The following is a 22,541-nucleotide window of genomic DNA, read 5'->3' on the forward strand; positions in this document are numbered from 1 at the left end:
TTTCACTTCCATTTGAATTTTGACTTCAGATAACCTAACATAAAACTATAAGTTTTCTATTCAAGAAATAGAAGATATGGCAGGACAGAGTTAATGTAAATTTACTAAGAACCATACCTTAAGTCACAGCTTTCCTTCCCCACTAATTCACCAGTTGCTGAGTCTTCTGACAACTTTTGGCAGCTGTGCCAGGTATCAGGAGTTGTGTTTAGAACACTGACTGGCAATAACTCCTCACATTCAACAAAATGTACCATGTTTTATGCTGCTGTGTTAAATACATGATCTCTACACTCCACCACACTTGTGCACACTGGAAATAATCACTGTTTCAATCTAAAGTTGTCAGCAGCAAGTTATTCAGGAGCTCAAGTTTTAGATAGTTGTCAGTAAATCATTCTGAACCTCTCTTCCTCCTTCTTACAAAAAGTAGTGGAAGCAGAAGCATATACCCCAAATTATTCTTCATCACAATGATATTTCTCTTCAAAAGGAAAAGAAATGTTTTGGGGAAAAGTAGATCTGTACTAATGTTAATTACATTAACCTCCTGATTCCCCAACAGACATAGTGCTCGTCACCACAAGTGACACGAGGGAGAATGGGACACCTAGGTTTACTGCCACCTGCAAGAGTTGAAAATAAATCCAAACAGATGGTACACAAAGTGCCAGCTTTCACAGATGAGGAGGAATAAATTGACAGTAAGATGTAAGATGGCTAAATGGGATGACAATTATTTTCAACCACTGCTGTCAGGAAGGCAACTTAAGTAAAAGCAACACTGGCACTGATTTTTTCAGAGGTCAGCATCACCTGTAAGTAATTTGCTGGACATTCCAATAAAAGTGAGCTCAGTACAATTTCCAGAAAGCTCTGCACTTTTACTTCACAAGAACTGAGTTGATTTCCAAAATTTGAGATTACTTCCCTCTGATGCATTGTGTCTCTAATTTGGCCATTGCCTTGCAGAGCTGGATATAAAGATTGAGCAGTGCCTTTACAGTTCCCAGGTTTCCTTCCCCCCACCAATTATAATCAGTCTGCAATGATGGACCGTAGAGGCAAAGGAATAAATTTCTACTCTGAATAGTTTCTCCTGTTCCTACAGTTTAGTTCACAGCTTTATTACTTTCACAGAAAGAATTCTTGTTTGTGGGTTCTGCCAGATTCCCCACTTGTGGTGGATAGTTTTCAACATAACAGTGTTTAGGTGTGGCTGGTCAAAGTCAAGCTGCAAAGTATAAAGTTTGCTGCAAGCTCCACACTTTCTGGACACTTCAATACACCAAATGATGCTGCTAGATGCTCAAGCTGCAGGAAACACAGCCCCCAAAGGGCTCAGTTTCACACCTAAAGAATCTCTTCAGATACTTGCAAACTCTGGGTTAAAAAGATTACATTCAGGGCTAGGATTAAAAGAGGATAGAAAAAGGCTTTCATTGGACACTATATCTTTGAAGCTTACAGGAAAGGTAAAGAACAAGCATTTTCAGCTCATCCTTCTTTTAAAATGGCTTCCCATATTCAAGATCCAGTGGATGCTTTTCTGACAATAAGCTGCAAGACTATTCTGGGACAGAGGTGCAGGAGGGCAAGAGGCAAAGAGATGGAGCACTCTTAATTTTAAGAGCTAGTGTATCAGAGAAACTTCCTCTAAAACGTAAGAAAGACAACAAGACCACATTTGTTTCTTCAGGACTTAAAAAATCCCCAGTCTCTCTGTTAGAAGAATAACTGGAGATGGATAAGGAATGTCTTTGGATGAACACTTACCTCCTCAAAATTAAACTCAAGCTATTGCTGAGTATAGTGGAAAATCTCATTTCAGTCTCTAAACACAAGTATTAGTAATTGCAAACAAGAACACATTCCTCCTGCTAAATCATTTCAGGGGTTGGGTGGGGCTTCTTTTTTTTTGTTTTGTTTTTCTTGAGAAATAAAAGAGAATATCCATTTATCTTTCATTTTTTCCTGAATGGAAAAGTGTTTTGACAAGAACAGCATTTAGGCAAAGTACTTTTCATGAGTTTAAGAGACTGGTAAGCATCTGCAAATCATTCCACCAGATTCCTCAAAAGCTACCACATTTTACCCAGCAGTGACTTACCTCAGTTATTCAGTAACTTTTAAATCAACTCAGAAAGAGAGACAGAGACAGAGAGAATACTCAGCATCTGTCCCATATGGGCTTATTAAGCGGAATCAATTGGTCCAGTAAGGGCAAGTTAACACGGGGCCACAAGTGTAGTCAGGCTTATGAGTTCCTGCTTTTTCTAGAGCAGCTCAAGTTATCCCCACCTGTCTCCCAGGTACAAAAGAATGTCATATTAATTCAGGAAGGTTTCTTTATTTCAGCTAATTGACTGACTTTAAATTTTTTCCTTCTCCTCCATAGGCAGTACCCAATTATCTCCACATCATAGCTCATATACATGGCTTACTTCCTGCACCTGCACTGCTCATTCCTATCCTCCTCCTGTGCTAAAGAATGGTGACACATTCTTATAGTGCAGCTATAATCTCTTCACATTCCAAGTTTTACTGTAATTATGATTTTCTCTAATGAAGTAGCCTCAAGAGCTTCCAACTGAGGCTGAAAGGCCCCCACTTCTGGAGCCATACATTATTTGTGTCACACTTGCATATCGGAGACACACATCAAGTCTGAATAGCCAAGCAATGCAAATGAGGCAGCATCCATAGAGGGATGGACCTGCCAATGCCAAATACTGATTAATATTAATTCAAGATCCCCGGCATCCCTGTCCCAGGTCTGAGTCACAGTCAGTGAAATCCATAGTGCATTTGGTTCTAACACAAACATTGGCAGCTACTGTCCATCAGCACAGACGGTTTCCCCATTCACTATTTTATTAGCCTACAATCCATTGGCTGAGAAGTAGGTAAGAGATAAGACTGTCAGGCATTGGGATCCCGTGCCTGTTGGCACAACACAACTCTAATGATTTCGTCTAAGGAAGAACAGTAAATGGCTGTTATCCCAAAGTTGAGGAGTCACATCTTCACACACCACAACAGATTCTCCACCACCTTTTTGTAAAGGTGCTCAGTTCACTGGGAGGAGAAACATTCTAGTAGCAGCCAGTAGTTTCCACAACAAAAGCCTGTCACTGACCTACTTCAAGGTCTCTGAGAGTGCATTTCTCTCCTGTGCTCTGAATGGGAGTTATTTGAGCCAACAATTGCAAAGTGATGACGATTCACAAGTTGATTGCTAAGTGGCAAGTGAAGTGCCTCCACTATACATTCTTCACCTCCATTATTTAATCCACAATTCTTTCATTACTAAATTAAGGATTTAAAATGAGGACAGGGGGTCCTGAAATTCTGTGGCTTCATCTTCTAGGACAGAACAAATCATTACCATCCTAGAAATGCCATCAAGCTAGAGTATGAGCAGATAATCAGCTTTCATTTAGCAAAGCAAACCTCCATTTTCAGGCAAAATATACAGAATTTTAAGTTAGCATTAATGACAAGCAATATGACTTGAAATAGAAGTATAAATACAAGTGTACACATTTAGTAATAATCTATTGGAGAAACTTCCCTCCCTAAAACAAAATTATAAATGTTGCCTTTTTACTACTTAGCAAGTTTACAATATATGCATTCAAAAATCACTCCTGGCAGAGATTCCTCATTCTGGGTATTGCTGTCAAAGCATCCTCCTTTTACCTGGAATCTTGTCCTTTCTGCAGCATAGACTTGGTAGTGAAGCATGGCTTGCAAGACTTTTTTGTGACCATCTGGTACCAAGCAGACAGCCCCTAGGATCTCCAGCACAGCAATCTTGGTCTTAATGTTCTCAGTCCGTAAGCTCTGGGATATGATGTTGATACTTTCGGGATGGGCCAGGACGTGAGCCCGTCCTTGGGAGTTGTTCATCAGTGCCTTGATACACCCTATAACGGATGTGTGGATGCGACTCTCCGAGGTCTCATAGTCCATGCTCTTCAGGAAGTTCAGCAAACAGCTCAGGCCATCCAGCTCAATAAACCTGGTCACAAACCTGAAAAGAGAAAAACAACAACAACAAAAAAAAACAAGTAGGAAAAACAAGGAAAGCAGACCAAAAGCACTTTTCCCTAGAGACGCCATATTATTCAACCCCAGATCCTTAAAAGCTGGCTAGTTTTCAGCCTAAATTCAAAGAACAATTCCCAGGTATTTAAGAAAAATAAAGCAAACAAACCAAGAGAGAAAACATTCCACCTAATAATGGTGTGCTACATAGTTTCAGGGTAATTATATGCTATCATCTTACACTTCTGTTTGGTCTCTGTGCTCTTTGTTGCAGTTACTACCATACACTGCTGTGGTTCACCTCAACAGCTGCTGCATTTTCGAGGCTGAAGGGATTCTTTTGAATTGTTCCATCTTACACACGTGCTAATACACCCAACACACACACTTGTCACCACACTTGCAGTTATGAGTTCAGATTACCTTGAAAAACGTTTTTAGGCTTAGCTCTAACTTTCAGCCAATACTGCTTATAGGTTCCACCTCCAGGATTTGGGCACACTGACAAAGGGGAACTCATTCCCACTCTGTCCATCAGCCATACTGCCTTCACACTCCAATCCCGTGACATATGTGTAGGAACATGTTATATTTTAAAAGGGCATGTTCTTCTGTAAATGGCAACGCTCCTCTGCTTTTGTTGAAAACCAGGGTTAAAAAATCCAGATGGGTCAATTTAGACCATGCAAACAGCCCTCTAGACAAATCACTAGAAAAGGATGGAATTAGATAAGTTAGTTCAAACCAATCATTCTAGCAATGTTTTGTTTGAAGTTCCCAGGATTAAAAATGGGGATTCAAAGACATGGAAAGGGCTGCAAATAATCTCCCTAGATCGCATTGTTTGCCTCCTCTGACATGTTGCTCAGGTAGGTACAGTTTTTTGGAATGTCTGAATGCAAAACTACATGCATCACACTTGAATTTTCAGTCTATAAAAATGTACACCAGCAATGACTTGTCCATGGCCACATTTTGAACAGCATAATATAGAAAGACACTTCAAGCAATTGAAAAGGTTGCCAACAATTGCCAACTGTGTAACAAATTAAAAGTACCAAAATTCTGCATCACTGCCCTTTCACCCAGTCCCTCTTCTTTCCTAGTGTACCATCTTTCTTTTTCTGTCCATGAGATGCTGTTACTTATAATCAGTAATAATGGAAGCACCATGCTGAAAGACCAAATTTCACTGGTCTCCGTTCATGTCCCGGTACCAGCAAGAGAAACCCAAGCCATACTTATATTTCTCTAGATAACATGGATTTGACACGTGTATGGTCTTTTGGTGGTTACAACTCCACACCACAAAGGAATTTTCAGAGCCTACCTGAAAGTTACACTCACTATGCTGACAGATTTGCCAACTTTCAGTTCATGTGAGCCAGCAATTTGACCAAAAAATATGGAAAAGTCTGGTGCATTCAACAAAGTTTTGGTCTGATGTTTGGGTTTTGTTCAAAACTGAATTTCAAGGGGACTGTCAGAGTAAGAGTACACACAAGAACATGTGCACACCAAAAATGAAAACATGGTTTAGGTGAACCCTGCTTAGACAATTTGCCAAGTTTGCAAGGTCTGATTGCACATTCTGTGGATGCATCATTCTGTCTACCCTAACAATCATAGGAGCACAAGACCCTCTCTCTCCAGGCTTGAGAGCAGCATGGACATTGTGCACCAAGAAGTCAGCCAAAGCAGTTTTTATTCAAACTGATTAAAGAAAGAGTCAGATTTAATTAAGTTTCTGCAATTAGCTACTACCTTCTTGACAAAGAAGACTCAAACAAGTGCATTCATAGCTAGAGGAGTTGCTGCAAAGGATTTATTTGGAAAAAAAAAATAAGCACAAACTCAGCATGTTACTAAACAACGATGCAAATGAATTCTGATCAATTCCCTGGGCCTATAAAGAGTGGAGTTACTGTTGTCTCTGCTATGGAGGGGCTACTTTGAATTGCCCTCCTTACCTTCAAAGTTCCATTCTATACTTTATCTGTTCTCTCTGTCTTTTGGGGGTTGGGGGAAAGGCACCATTTTTCCCCTGTTTTTTAACTTCCAGGGCTGAGGGAAGACTTAAGATGAATATGCTTCTTTAGTTACAGAGCAATACTGATGGAAACATCCTAAGAAGCAGCAGAGCAAAGGCTCCCCTAAATGCGCTCTGGGATAGAACACACAATCTTATGACAAGACAAGCAAGGCACTACAATTTTCATGTATTTTCACCCGCCCTGATGACCATGTGGAAAAAAAAAAAAAGGTAAATGCACAAAAGTCACATTGTCCCAGTTAAGTACAAACTCTCACTAAATTCACTGGCAGCGCAATTTTTCTAGGACTGTTAGGATGAGGTCATTGCAAAAAGAAGGCCTGCGCTGGAAAGCGGCGTGTGTGACAAAACTTGATTAATGACATAATTTAAAACAATGTTGGGACTTTCCTGTACTATTCCCAGCCCAGAGAGCAAACAGTGAGTCGTGTTACTCAACAGCAAGAAAGTACCCTTCTATTTCAGCTGCAATCAGAAGCAGGAATCAAATTATGATTTTCATCTTCCTTTTTCCAAACACTTAGTTCCTTATTCTCCAGAAAAAGCAGAAAACATACTGGGGGAGGTAAAGAGATGGCAAATCTGTTCTTGGCCCAACAGATACTCTCAGTATGAGGATTTGCTTGGTGTGGGGAGGTGTGTGAGTACATGTCTGAAGGTAGAAAAAGAAGTGGGAGTTTAGCTGACAGCCTGAGTGCCACAATCCTCACACTGTTGGTGTTTGTGCATCTGTCTGCCTCTGTGCAGGAATCTGTGTGTATGTGCAAAAGCAAAGTCAGCTTACACAAGTCAAGAACCTTCTTGCACACAGTACACAGCACAAGTGTAACTAACTCCTGTCCTACCCAGCCTCTGTGCTGCAAAGTAAGGTCTTGTTCAAGACTGGGAGGTGTAAAGTTAAACATGTTTGCCAATGCATTCTGGCTAACACATTCACATACTGAAATGTAAATAAAGCAGAGTGTGTTTTAATAGGTGCTAAACAAGCAAATTAAAGCCTAACCTCACCTCAGACTCTCACTTGACCAGTTTAGCACACTTTAAAAGGCAGGGCATCTTTTTGCCTTTCAAGTTTTAGAGAGTGCTGATCAGAATGAGTTAGCTAGCTCTAATAATAAACCTTTCATCCAAATACAGATGTGATGCCCAAAGAGGAACTGACCCACTGATGGATTCCAAGTGCTGGGGGTACAGCTTCCCTGTAAGACTTGATCCAGCTCAGGACAGACAAAAAGATCATATGCTGTGGGCATGCAGAGAGCAGGATGTTCCCACCCTGTTAACAGGCAAGGCTACACTTCCCTGCAGCATTAGTTTTTGAACCAGAGGGCACACATAATCCTGATAACTACTGAACTGTTGAAAAATTCAGCATCGTGGATTTTGCTTGCTGGTTGCATAAATGATCCTCTTCATTATGCACCTGGATGCAATATTGCTAAATCTAACAAAAAATAGCAGGAGGTAAATCTGAATAAAACAAAAGGAGAAATGCAGACAGTGAAAGGAATGAGTGATGACTCAGACTGAAGAAGGTACTTTTCAAGGGCTCCAAAAAGCAATTTTTTCCAAGTCCCTTTTAAGTTTTTTGCTTTTGCTGTGCTTCTGAGCCTCCATTTTGGGGCACTAAAATACCAAATGTAAAGCTCTTCTCCCACTGCTTCTGTCCAACAGTTTGTCATCACAATTGTTTATAGTTCTGAGTTTTTACAAACCTGAGAGAAAATGTGTTTCTTTGCAAGATGCAGATGTAGCATTTGTGTTCTCTGTGTCTGGGACCGTTCCCCTGCACTAAGGCATAACCTGGCTTTATTATTCCTAGATACCAAACGAGGTGCACTTGCTCAAAGGGGACCCTAAACTGCCCCAGGGATATTCCTATCCCATTTTCTACAAAGAGGATGAGAACTTGAGTTTGGATAGGTCTGCTTTACTTTTTAATATTAGAACTGGTGTGTTGGAATAGCGACAGAGCTCAGTATTATCTACTAGAAGATAATACTGCATTATCTACTCTGCATTATCTACTAGAAGAGACACAGTTTACAGTAAAATAAAACAGAGAGCCAAACGCATGTATTTTTCTTCTTTTGATCCCTCTGGATCAGAGAATTTAAGCAGAGGAGCCTATTGGTAAGCTGTCAGAGCCCCTGTGTAACCTGCTATCACAAAGGGATTCCAGACAGTCCATCCTGTGTGAATTTAGATCTCTATTTTCTTCAGAGGCCTGATGAATAGAAGTGGCAAAAATCCCAGGATTTGATATCCAAATTAAACTAGGAAGACTAGTATTTTGAAGGCTGAGGTATCATACTGCTTATGAGAGGGATTTGATGGAGCTGAGGGCCTCTCTACTGCAACCTTTCCATCAAGAAGAAATTGGCTTGTTGATCAGGCACTGGCATGCAGCCCATTTGGCAGCTAACGAATTGAGTCGCTGGAAATTAGTTGAGACACAGGACTTAACTCAAAATTTGGCTTGGCTTAACTGCTTTTTTTTTAAAAAAGCCCCACAACCATCGCCAGCAATTTAGAAGACTTTATAGGGCAGCCTATAGATGCTTCTACTGACGCTTGTGCTTGTCAGGGTTATTACAAACAGATGAAGCAACAGGCTGTTGTCAAGCGGATCCAGCAGATGCAACACAGGTTGGAGAAGAAAAATCCTGCAAGCCTTTGAGAGCAAAAGAATTTGCTCAAATGCTCGTTGCTCTTTCTTCCTCTCTATTGCTTTGTCCTCAACAAGGAGTTTGGGCTGTCTATTCAAAATGACACAGCAGAACAACCAACAGTGGCCACCAAAATGTTTCAGCTAGACAAAGCAAAGAGGCCTTGCTGCTGTGGCTACATTCAATGAAAGCTGTCACCTTCACAGGGCTATCATCAAACCAGCTCCACATTTATGTAACAGTTTTGCTATATCAAGTCTCAGCTGCACAGGACTTTGGTTTAAAAAGCCTGGAGAGAGTGGGGAGTTTGACAGTTGCCTCAGCTTCCATTTTAACAGAGAGTCCAGCTGCATTTTACTGTGTTCTGTGCTTTAGGACAGTGATAGACAGCATCAAACAGTCACTCTTGGCTTAGGTCTCCGTTTAGGCTACAACTTCTCTGCTTCCACGTTAAAAGCATTCGCTCTACCCACATGTAAAATTACCAAAGCCTGATAAATCTTTATGCTTGAAGAGCACCAGAATATGATTTTGTGCTCTCTTAAAGCCCATCAAAACAGGAAATAAACAGGAGGTAAAAACCAGAGAAGCTGCAGACAATTTTTTAAAGATTATGAAAGAAGAAACACAATCAGCACTTAGCTCTGCAAGAAGTCCCAAAAAAATCTTCACTTCAAGTCAAAGTAACTGCAATGAAAATTCTTTGAGATTATTTTCTGGATTTTTTATTTATTTATTTCATTTGCTTGGTTAGGATCCCCTCCCCAAAAAAGAACTGTATTTGGTTAGGCATTACTGAAGCTCTCTGAAACTATGACTTCAGCATGGTGTGGGCACAAAAGTATTCAGCCAATACAAAAATCATTCAGAATTCTTTTGATTTAGTGTTTCCTGAAATCATACCAACTAAAGTTGTTTCTCCACACTGCTCTTCCAAGTGTTAAACTGAAAAGGTTTCTATGCTAGTTAGTTTGCTATTGTTCCCAGAAAAAGAAAGATGACCCTACCTTCAAAGACAGTACACAATAAAGTCTCTTTACATTTTTCTGTGCCACAGTTACAACACAGAGTGGGAAGAATGCCAAACCAGGTGATGTCAGATGGATTAGCTGCTTTGTACTAAACAGTTCACATTACTAAAGATAAGGGGAAGCTTAAATTCAAAGTTCAGAGTAGAGGCTGAGACTTTGCCCAAAGTGAATCAAATTACATGAGATGTGCAGGGGGCTGTGAAGACTAAAATCTGATCTTCATGGTCATTATCAGTGTTGGCAAATATCTGCCACAGATTTTTCACAGCAGACTTTGTCTTTTCTTTTCCTGAAACTACATGTTTCAGCATTAGTGTGAAATTAGTTAGCCTGCCAACTAAGCAGGCTCAGGCCAGGGACTGTAGGGCTCTCTGAGGATTGTCTGAAATCTCAGAGAGGCTTGTGTGAGGTGGGACAATGAGGTTTCTGTCCCTGCCAGTGCTGGCAGTGTCACACCTGACCGTGGGGAGGCAGCGGATGGCGATGAAAGGCAAACAGCATTACCTCATGGGCTGCGTCCGCAGAGCTGTCTTCAAGTCTTCAACTATTTTATTTTTCATTTCTGTTTCTTCTTCATCGAAAGCATACAGAGTCTGCATCTGTTCACAAAAGAAGGTGGCAATTAGGAAAGCCTGAGCTGCGTGGAAGCTAAGAGACAGGCCAGGAATTATGAAAAACAACTATCCCATCAACACATGCAGAGGTGCCTGCTGACCTCTCACTAGGAAAGCAGTGCCTCAGCTACAAAACTGAATCCAGATGAGGCTGCTCATGTGGACTGGCAGCAGCATATCACTTTGCCACACTGGCTAAACTAGGGTTCTCAGATTACCCCCCAAAAATCACAGTTGCCAGTATGCCCGCAGAAAACTGTACCTAATTTGGAACAGCAATCTGCTGTGGAGATCTATGGATGTGTGAGGCAAAGTTTGCAGGGAGAGGCAATATCTTTTATTAGAGTGACACGACTGGAGGGATTTGGGGTGGAGGGGGAAAAAAAACCCAAACCAGACTTATGTGTCAGGTTTCAAAGCATAAAATCTTCTTCAAGTTACTAGAAAGCCTGCAAGTACCCTGAATTCCATTTTCTGTATATACATGTTTGACTTTTCTTCCCCATGCAAAGCATATCACCTGTTTTAGAATGCTGGTGTTCCCTATACACTTTGCCCTTATTAATTAGGAATATTTACTGGAAAAAGCTGGAGTATCACAAAAATCTCCGTCCCCATTTTTAACAAGTAAAGTGAAACACACAAAGCCTAGATCTCCCCCCCATATGCAGCTTACAAACACTAGAGCTTGCAGTCAACTGGAACTGAAGTTGCTGTGGGAGACTGTAAATTAAGGTGAGAGACAGTGAGTAGAATACACACAAAAAATTGTGGTTCTCAAAGTCAGATAAAGCCCTTTAAAAAGTGGTATATCAGTGGAAAATTAGACCTCCAGATCTGCACTCAACACCACTGCAACCTTGTCATGTGAAGCAAGACTCTGCACTGCCCTTTGCATACATCACTCAGGCTCACAAGTCCCATGTGTGTCTTTTTCAAAAGTTAGGACTTAATGCTGGAAATTCTTAGCCTATAGCTATGTCTTCTTAGTCGCTCAAGCTGTAAAATGAGAGGATAAATAACTCTCTTTTTGGCAGGCCTTCTTGTGGATATCACTCAGTGGTATCTGGAAAGCAGCTCTGAACCCCTTCTCAAATGAATAACCCAATTAAACTAGTATTATCTATCTGATATTGTACCTCTCTGTGGTGGAATCTGAGTAGCTACAATTATGGCTCACCACAGCAAAATATTTCAGTCTTTGTTTTACTGTTTAGCAAGCACCAAAGAAAACCTTTGTCTCATCAGAACCTCCTTTACCCTTTTCCATCCTCTCACCAGCCCAACACCTCACTTCCCCTGGAAGGGCTCCCACTGCTTTTGCAAGTCACGTGATGCCAGCACGTGTTGGATCCTGAGGGTGGTCATTTGGCTGCACGCCGTTGCTGTCTTATGCTGAACAGCTGGCATGGGGAGATGTGTTTAACTCTAGGGGTCCTCTCTCTGATCCATGCTAAAGTCAAATTCACTCAGTCACAGAGCGAGCTATTTCCTGCCCTAATGGAATGACAGAGCGCTACTGATGGAAAATGAGCTGATGATGTTTTATCTTTTGCCAGCATCCCCCGACAGCCAGAAACATAAATTGAAATTCTTAAGCCAAGCCATATATGATCCCCCTCTTCAAAAAATAAACAGAAATCCTGAACAGGCATTATGGATGGCAAAGTCCTCGGGTGTGATTTGGGGCTTGGTTTGTATTTTCTTGGGTGACAGCCCATCTGGTCATCTTTCCTTTGGCCCGTAAATGCTTCTTTGAAAAGTTCCCCTTCCTCCAATGGCTTAATTTCTCCTCTGAGCAACTTTGGGGGAAAGCAAATGGATGGTAGGAGGGTGCTCAACAGTACTTCCTTCAGAGTGAAAAAGGCCCATTTCCAAATGAAACAAATACAAATAATCCTGCCTTTACAACAGAGGGTGATTATGGAAAACCCCTTTTCTAAAGCTGCAGGCAGCCAAGAGCCCTTCATTTCTCACTCTTTTGAATGGCCAGGAATTCAAATCCTCATGCCCTCGATAAAGAGACTGGGTTTGCATTGTGAAATGGCTTTTTCAGCAAGAGTTATAAAAAACATAACTGTCCCTGGGAGACAGAGGGGAGGAAACTGTCATTATTTGAGTTTGGATTTTATTCACGTGGCTGACTGATGAATTGATTTCCTGAAGAACAAACTGCACTCGAGGACTAATGTCTGCTGGGCTCAGGAGGCAGACAGCTACCACCAGTTAACCAAAATACTAGGAAGGAGAAGGAAAATAGTGCCTAAAAGACAGTGTATACATAGGGCCCTTTTTATAAGCATATTTAGTATATTTGAAGTTTTCCAGATCAAGTGTATCACCTTGGAAAGTACAGCATCTATTTACTTGATTTGCCAGTTAAAAAAATTCAAGAATTTGTGAAAGCAATAATTTGTGTGGAATTTTATATGTAAAACTTTGGGTAGCATAAGAAATTATTTTGAAATTTTGGCTCCACTTAAAATTAAATATTTTAGTTTTTTTAAAAGCACAGATTTTTTTTCCACACCTTATCCTAATGGCTAATCATTCCCCAAAACTACTGGGAAGGAAAATACAAAGACAATGATGACAGAGTGTAGGGAAAAGAGAGAGAGAGAAAAAGAAAGAAAAGGCATAAACCAGCATCAACAATACACTGTATAACAGACCTAATTTTACTTCATAGCCTCACACATGTGAAATGAAACAGGTAAGAAACAAAAAGAATAAAGAGCAAAAAAGCAACCTGGATGTTCTGACTTCTCAGTATAGCCAGTTGAAATTCAAGGTGCACCACATCTCTACATTAGGGCTGAACTAATAGAATAAATTATTATTAGATTAAATTTATTTGAAAAAATTATAAATAATAAACTATGAATAGATGTAATTTTAAAAAACCTGAACTTTTATGCAGGTAAGTTTAAAGTAACATATATGTCATCTAACTTAGAGGAGAAAGTTATCATCCACCTGCAAAATTCTGCTGAAATATATATATATTTTTAACCTCCTGTGAAGCTGCTCTGCCTTAAACAAATGTTTTCTGAGTCAAGGAAAAGGTCCAGGTTACAGCTGTATTTATTAATCTTGACCCATCTCACAATCATGACCAAGCCACCTCTCCAGAAAAGCTGAATTTTCAAGTACTGCGTACCTGAAAGTCTTTCTGTGAAAATGCATCCACAGCCAAGATCATAAAAGAAACACAGTCCTGTCAAAATTTTTCCTCCCCAGGAAAGTGCAAGTTTTTATTTGCGTTTATTTGTGCTGCCAAGTAGTGTCATGGGGCAAGGAGGGCAGGAGGAGCACAGGGACATTTCTTTACATGTTATAATAACAGGGCAGCTGCTCTATTTTTAAGAAAAGAAACCTCTGTGTTTTGATGAATCAGCAGATGACAATGACATTGATAATGGAAACAGTCTTCTATTGTGGGCATGCACCCTGTCCCCATCCCCAGTATCATTTATAGCACTTAGAGATCAGGGGACTAGACAAATTTGGAGGCTTCACTTTCTAAATTAAACATGATTAGCAGCTGTCCCTTTGTCTTAATGACTGGTCCAGAAGACAGTGTACCAATGTTCTACTGCCTTCCAGTCAGACTACCTGGAGTCTGGGACAGTGCCTCCACATGCTGTGAATTGCACACTAGTAAAGAGACACAGTTTTAGACATTTGCTCTAAACCTGAGAAGTCATAGCAACAGAAACAATTGTGGGAAGAGAACCATGCATATAATGCATGTTTTTTTTGAACTGGATGAGGAATTTGTGACCTAAAGTGCTTCCTAACATAGTGGTCTAAGGTTACAAGTAGGGAACGTCAAACATGTCAGGAATCACCACATTGCTCTCAAACATAATCTGTGACAGGCAGATACAGCAGGGCTTCTGAGAAAGTGATCCTTGAGCACAGGAGCCCAGAAACATACCTAATGATACAGCACAAAAAAGGTGCCATTTCCACTCATTCAGTGAGCAGGAGGAACATACTTGCCAAGCCAATATATATTAAAAAAGGACTTCATAATTAAACAAAAGGACATAAAAAAGGATGTGAAAAACAAATATGAAAAGATTATTATGTGACAAATCCACAGGAGATGCAAGGATAAAATTTCATTTAAAGCAGGATTTAAGATATTTTAAACTAACACTTCTGTGATTATTACTACCACTTCACCTCCAATACTTCTTGCAATATTTCCAATTGAAATATTGAAATACCTGATAGTGCCCAAGAGACACAAATTGAAATACACTGGATATTGTCAGGAAGCAACATGAAACACGTTTTTCTTTCACAGCTTCAAAGTCAACTCCACTTGGAAGCAGTTAAAAAAAAAAAATTAAAAAACCTACCACTAAATTTAGAACTGGAATTATATGGGACCCAAAAATAACTGTTTGAAAGTTAGAAATCTCAGAGGTCTAAATAATAACGAACAGAACATTGCGTTGGAGCTGGTTCTTAGCTGGATTACTCCAGTTTTCCGCTGATACAATTTCAGCAAAATCTAGTCAACTTGGTTTCACCTGCTGAAAAATGAAGGAACCAAATTGTAAATCAGAAGCAGGGGTTTTAACCCCAGTGTGTCTTCTCAACACCTCAAGCATAAGAGTGATTCACGAGTCTTGAAGCCAAATAAAAAGTTATCAATCATTCAGGCATTGGCATCTAGGCATGCAAACAACATTACCAGGGCTGGTGTTTATTGGTGCTCTTAAAACACGTTTAAAATTAGAAACATAGGCCAAAATATAGTCTCATTCCATGGAGCTGTTCCAGATTTGCAACAGTGGTGTATACATATTCACTCCAAGTTTACATCAAGATCATTTAAAGACTAACCCAAAAGTCACTGAAATCAATGGAAAAACTTCAGTAGATTCAAGAGGCCTTGGATCAAATCCTACCAGAAGTATTTGGCTCAGTAACACTGCAAGGTTTCATTCTAATTTTTTTTTCCCCCTTAATGGCCCTAGTAGAGTAAATTTGTTCAGACAGGAAATCAAAGCAGAGTGTCATGCCAGTCACTAAAGCTCAATGTCTTTTCTAAAAATAAGTCCATATTCTTTCTATTCCCTTACTCTACCCCATGAAAATATGGCATGAAGGAAGGTGATAGTTTTGTTTATTCATAACTCTCAGTAGAAAGCAACTTTTCTTTTATCCTCTTAAGTGAGTTATTATAGCTTGCAAGTCTTAGGTTATTTTACTCGGAAAGACATATTTTACCATGACAAATACATCATTACAGCCACATTTAGTATCCATTAAGACATTAGTTTTATTAAACGATTTTACAGCTCATAACCATGATATAAAAGGTGCAGAGAAGCCTTCAGGAATCTAAAATAAAAGAATAAGTAAACAAGCAAGGCGTACTACCTAAGATGCTAGGAACAGAGTTCTATCATCATTTTTGCACAACCATCAACTAAAGCTGAGTAGACACTGCACACAAGTAATTGGAGTAAAAATTTGACTACAAATTCAGTAAAAGAATCAAATTTCAAAATGTAAAACCTACCAAATTAAAGGAGATCAGTGAACACTATATGCAGATGCTCTGATTCTGCTGGTGACCAGCTTTACTGGCTGTTTCAGAGGAAGAGACACACTACACAACTACCAAACAGAGAAAATTAAAAAGGTTTATACCTCAAATACCTTCTTGGCTTGTATCTTACGTCCAAGGTGTTACAGCCTTATGCTCTTTTATTTATGTGCTCTTATATTACTGCATATTATCTTACATAAACAACTACCTTTTCTTTAATTCTTCTACTAAACTAAGAACCCAAGTGTTATTTTGTAGATTGGATACAAAGCAACTTGAAACCATACAACAAAATAAAACTTCACCTAGTTTTTAAATAGTTGCTTTTTGCTGATTCATCAAATACTCTCTTCAATATTCATTTCAGACCCTAATTTGGTTGCCTTCAGTGCTCAGTATTGTAGAAATAAAAAAGGAAATATTTATAGTGCTTACTAATATTGTGCTTTCTAATGCTAGAGCAGGGCTCCTTCTTAATCCTCACATTCTTCTTTTGGAAGCCTTATTTTAAATCAGCTACGCCTTTGGGCTAACATTCTTCTCTTTCGAGGACTTCTTCCTAAAGAAACACATCCCTGTGCTGGGAAATCTTCCCTGTTTAGCAGGAGAGGTAACTTACTGCTGCCATGGAATTGATGCGGTCAATGTAGTAGTCTGGCCAGCTGGTAGCAAGCTTATTAGGATCTTCTTGTTCCTGAAACAGAGAGTTAGGCAAGGTTACACAAGATGACTTTACAGGATGAAAGCCACTCAAGAACCACCTGGGATTCTTCACTGCTCTGCTCTTTACTGTGTTATCTCCCCCGTATTCTTGTACAATGCACATGGACGTATGGCATTTATTAAAAACATTTGTGAAAGTGTCAAGTCAGCCCTGTCACCATGATATGCCAGATAAAAAGAACCCCTTTCAGCTCAGATTATTGAACACAGAATAATTAAGTTTGATGGAGATACAGTTATCTTTGGCATCTAAGCAAACCTCAGTCCCTTAAACACATTGTGTTTCCAAGACGAAGGACAGTCCATTTACAGACAGAAGGTTTACATTTTGTATCTTTATACTGAGATCTTATAAATTATTTGGTCTCCCTATTGTTATGGTGATGGTGGAATTCATCAACAAAGGAGTTTAACAACTGTAATGAGGAGGGGAAAAAAAAGGAACCTGAAAAGAAGATAAAGACTGCATCATTTTGATGTGATAAACCAAAACAGGTTCAGCCTGGACATTAGGAAGCACTGCTTTACCAAGAGGCTGTTCAGACACTGGAAAAGGCACCCTAGAGGGGTGGCTGATGCCCCAGGACTGTTGATTATTTAAGAAGCATTTGGACAATGTCCTTAACAACTTGCTTTGATTTGATCAGTCCTGAACTGGTCAGGCAGTTGTAGTAGGTGACTTGTCAGTCCCTCCAAACTGAAATACTCTCTTCTATCCTGTCCTAATCCTACCATATCATGTAAAGTCACGCAAAATCTCAGAACATCCAAAGGAGCACAAAAGCATCCCCTCAGTTACAGCAGGAGAAGTATTAATCCTTATCTCCTTACATCCCATGTAATCTACCTGAAATCATCTTCAGTAGGCTAATCTCAAACAACCTTCTTTTAGAAGACCTACACTGACTCAGGAACCAATTCTTTTTTGTTCCTTGACTGCTCAAAGGAAATTAGATTTCCTTCTGATGAATATATTTATTTCTACATAGGTGTAAGTCACTGTTAACATGAGGATTTCTTTCCAAGATCCTCATCTCCCATTATAAACCAAGAGCAACTAATACTAACATTCCTAGCATATGCTAAGAGATTGAACCACTTGATTCATCCTAAGGATGACAAAAGGTATACGAAGACTGTGGATCTTGCCAACCTTGTCTGTGTATGAAAGCTTACATTAGAAAAGCTACCCTGGAAGATATACACAACAAAATTAAAAGTGTAGGTCTATCAGAGTACCTCAGCTATTCCACCATTATTTGGTTTAGAGATGAGAAACAGCTCTCACAGTTTTTGAGCCACATTCAGAAAACACCTTGGTACCTGACAATTTCCTGCCAGGGTAAATACCAACACACAACAACAATTCTGCACAACTCAAAATCTTTATATTTTGAATTAAAAACAAAATAATGACCAAGATTTGGATCTTCCCCTCTCTTCTTTCCACTGGATTTTCAATATGTAAACTGAAGGAGCATCTCCATTCATAACACTGACAAAACAGCTTTGTCCTCATCTAGAGGAGGACTGCAGTGCAGACACACGTCAGGTCAGGGTCAGGTCACACAGTACAGGTCATAAGTCTTTATTAATCCCTTGCACCCAACTGAACAGCTAAGAAGAGCAGAAGAATTAAACAAAGCATCATACAGATGAATATCACTGTAACAAAAAGTATGAAAGGCTGGCAAAATGATAAGAGACATCAACTATATCAACAAATGCTATGCACACACCACATACCACCTCATGAAAGATGAATATAGATGAAACCAGGTGATGTTCCTCACATTAATTGAGAAGTTGTGCTGATTTTCTTTACTTCCCCTTCCTGGCCACAATAAGCAGGAATCAGACAGACCCATATCTATGTTAAATGTTTCTGTCTAGAGCATTACAGAGATATGCAACTCCCTACCAACAGCCAGTGAGAATGGCCACACCTTAAGGTTTTGGTAGACTGCCTTTTGCTGCCCTTTTCTGTGGAGAATAATATCTAGTGGCAGCCACAACCCTGACAACAATTTTACACTTGGCCACCTTAACCTCCCTTGCAAAAATCAATACATGACCTTGACAATGGAAAAGTAAATTAAAACATACAAGAGATAAATCCAGCATTATTTTTATATGATAATCTTATCATCCTCAAAGAGAACAACAGGAATAGGGAGCTTATCTAGAAGTGCGAACTAAGGTCATTCTGCAGGGACCGGCTGAGCCACCCATCTGAAGTGTAGCAAGTGCTCATGTGACCTTCTAAAATGTTTCTCTGCAGAGAATTATAAAAGTCCTAGTGACAAGTATAATAGTATGCAGAGTACACCTGACAAGAACACTGTCAGAACACTCAATACATGTATTCTCTATATTTCTCCTGCCTCCATTCTGAATTCCAAATAAAGAAACAAACACACATAAATTAAGGAATGCCTGAACTCATCCTTTATATTCCAAAATAAGCTACAATACCTTTTGTCCTTAAGATTCTTTTGGGGAAAAATAAGTATAAATGCTTGAATGCTACAACTAACATTTCCAGGTGTCTTTGTTAAACGTGCAGACTGAAAAGCATCAGGTTAGATACACTAGAAAAAAATCAGAATTCTGAACAATTTCCTTCCTGAACCCAAACCACTAGAAGTCTCACAATCAGAACCAATGACAAGAAGATTCTGATGTCCTAAAGCATATCTGTATATATGATTAGCTTGACAATGAGGCAAGGTCCTTGGTATAGCCTGCTTTTGACCATTGTCCATTCATTACAAATTAGTCTGAACTCTTAGTCTGTAAGTCTTATTTTTTTAATTAAAACTGGGAAAAAAATTGTTTCAGTGGAACACAATGTGTAAGATTTTTTTCCTGAATTAAAGCCCAGACAGAAGATGTGCATTGCTGAGGTTAAAAATATTTTAACAGATACCCCACTAAGCAATCTTCACTTTCTGAAGTTGTTTTTGTCTGGAAGCATATTAAGCAAAAGAGTCCATTCAATCTCAGTGGTCTTGCACACTCCCTGCTCACACCAGAATTTTATGGTTGTCAATGTGTGGTTTACTTTGCTAGAATAAATGATAATGTGGATAAAACCTGGCATTCTATTTCAATATGAAGTCCCAGAAAGCCATTTATACTTGAGCATGTAGATTTTTTTTCCCATCCCATGAAGTCATTAGACTTATTTACAGAAATCTCCTGAGTGACATTTTTAACAGAGAGTCACGTTCACACCTCTAACATCAGAGCAATTGGGGAGAAAAAACCAAACAAACATTTAACTGCCTAAATTATGTGAGTTCTGTCCACGCTAAAAGACTGCTGCACCACGCTTTCTGTCAAGAAGGGGAAGACTAATTGAAAATAAAAAGCAATTAAATCTGTGGTCTGGGGTGCAAAAACAGGGTGCTGGGTTTCTTTTTTGTTGGCTTGTTTTTGTTTTTTTTTAAATATATTCAGAGAAAGCCACAAGGCAACTTGAAGATAAGGGCAAAACCTTTCACTTGCTCCAGGAGCACAGAGAAGGGAAAAAAATACCCAACCAACAGAAAAAAAAAAAAAAAAAAAAAGAAAAAAAAAAGAGCTTTAATATATAAAGCTGCATAGGTATCAAAAGCTGGAAACAATAACCCATCTGTATAAGGAAAAACATTAGCTGAAGGAATCTATTAAAGCAAAGCCTTCTTTTAGCTCCTTGAATAGTGTAAATATTACATTAAAAAACAGGCGTCAGCTTGTGCACTTTATAAGGGGCCATATCATTCTTCACTGAAGTAACAACTATGTAACTGCTGTGAAAACAGGATCTTGATACTATACAAGCCTGCAATATAGCCAAGGTATTATATAGGCTTTGACACTAATTTGGACAGGCTCCATGACTTGGTGGAAAGTGGAACTTATGACTTCATCCCAACTAGGACTTAATGGAGTTCTGCAAATATTTGGACCATCTGAACCAATCAAAAATGAAAGAAAATAAAGCAAAGTGTGCACAGCTCAGCTGATCCCAAAAGCCTTTTCTGCAAATCCTGGGAGACCTGATCCATCGGGAAAGCTGTTCTCTGAGACCAGGCACTTCTACAGGATGCCGTGTCAGTGGGACAAGCATTTGCAATCCAAAGACTGCCCTAACATATTCAAGCAAGCATTACAGACCACTGCCTTTGTTGCAAAACTTTCTAAAAAGAAGTATCTAACACTAGGGTTACAAAGATCATGCAAAAATGACGGGTATCCATCACTGAGTAGATCATGAAAATGAAAGACATTGTTTTTCAAGATGACTTCAGTCTTGAAAGAAACAGCACAGAGGGAAAGCCTGTACAGCAACTGCCTGCATTGAAGCTCTTTTTGGGCAAGCACTGGGTTTCAGTTTCCAGTGATGACACATTGCTACTTCATTCCACACCAATCCAGCTCCATAAATATTGAGCAGCTCTCCAGAGCATGTCCTGAAATTTTGAGCATGTCAAAGCATTACTAAATACATCCACAGAATTAGCAGCTTTAGCAGGCTTCTTTCCTACAGAAGGAGACAGAGAGGTGTATATCCTGACATGACAATTAAAACTCATTGTCAGAGTGAGGAACACACTGGCACACTCTGACATTAAACCCAGTACTCCTTTATTTCTACCATCATTTATGCTAGGTTATTTTTATGCAATGTCAACAAATATTAACTCCCTGGGATCAGCAGGTGCTTGCCATCACTGAGTGCCCAACCATTATGAGGACCTTGCCACTACCTGCACACACACACCCCTGCAATAAATTGCTGAGGACTCATGAAGTCCTTCTAACAGGCCAACTATAACATAAAACTTCCTCCTTGAACAGATGCATCAAGAAATGCATCCTCTGTTACAGATGTCACAGGACAAGCATGGGTACTCCTGGGATGACATCTATTCATTAGCAGCATGGCTTCCTTCTCAAAGCTGTCTCTTCAGTAGGGCAGACAGCTGACCTTACTGTTTTGCACTGCTTAGAACAGGATGGGAATAAGCCACACGCCTGATGCTAGAAAATGTGGGTTTAAAACCTTTCTTGGACAGGAAGCCATGACACTGTTCACTGAGCTCCCCTCTGTATCAATAAAAACAATGTGCAAACACAGATGAAGAATATAAAAATGAGGCCACTGTGACATAAATTCCTGTCCAAGCTTGTTCACTGCATCATGTCCAGACACTGAAGTTTATACTTGGGTCACAAAGAAGTGCATTTCCTTGCAAAAGCCACATTAAGGTTAGTGTGGTTCCTCCTCTCAACATCCTTCACACATCTTTCGAGTACATCACAGAGCTGAAAGATGAATTATTTTACCTGGTCTGAAAGGTCAGCACCATCACATACAGCTCAGAAAATATAAATCATGGAGTTCAAATCATTATAAGAAACATAAAATTTAGAAAAAACTAAAATGTATTATTTTTCAAAGCCCTGTAGTTTAGTTTTTTGTTTTCAAATTTCCCATTGAAAAACAATGGTAATTGGAAGCCTGATTACAAATCAGTGCTTTTTTGGGGGGTGTTTGGATTTTTTTTAATGACAGTTGACTGAAATTTTAACATTATTTACATCAATTAAGATGAAAGCTTTATTGGATTCTCAGTTTATTGTTGAAGCCCTCTCACACTCTTCACAATAACAGCTTAGCTGCTAAAATGTTCATCTGAGACATGCAGGATTCAGACTCGTGTCCACGTGCTGTTTCAAAGTGAAGGGTGGGACCCTTGCTTTGTACATGAATATTTTGGCCACTAAAAACAAAGTGGGGTTTTTGTTTGCTTGAAGGGTGGAAGATAGTTATTACTAGTT

General features: G+C 39.5%; 1 protein-coding gene across 3 annotated transcripts in view; it reads right to left on the reverse strand.

The window, feature by feature from the left end:
- The window catches only part of DAAM2 (dishevelled associated activator of morphogenesis 2), a 203,861-nt gene that overhangs the window by 60,741 nt on the left and 120,579 nt on the right, over positions 1–22,541 (reverse strand). For all 3 annotated transcript variants that reach the window (XM_059841244.1, XM_059841243.1, XM_059841245.1), the window contains 3 exons: positions 16,609–16,683; positions 10,308–10,402; positions 3,703–4,036 (listed from right to left, as the gene is read on the reverse strand). In XM_059841244.1, coding sequence (XP_059697227.1) covers positions 3,703–4,036; positions 10,308–10,402; positions 16,609–16,683 — 504 coding nt within the window. The remainder of the gene's footprint in view (positions 1–3,702; positions 4,037–10,307; positions 10,403–16,608; positions 16,684–22,541) is intronic.

The sequence above is a fragment of the Haemorhous mexicanus genome, chromosome 3 (assembly GCF_027477595.1).
Source record: "Haemorhous mexicanus isolate bHaeMex1 chromosome 3, bHaeMex1.pri, whole genome shotgun sequence".
Taxonomy (NCBI): Eukaryota; Metazoa; Chordata; class Aves; order Passeriformes; family Fringillidae; genus Haemorhous; species Haemorhous mexicanus.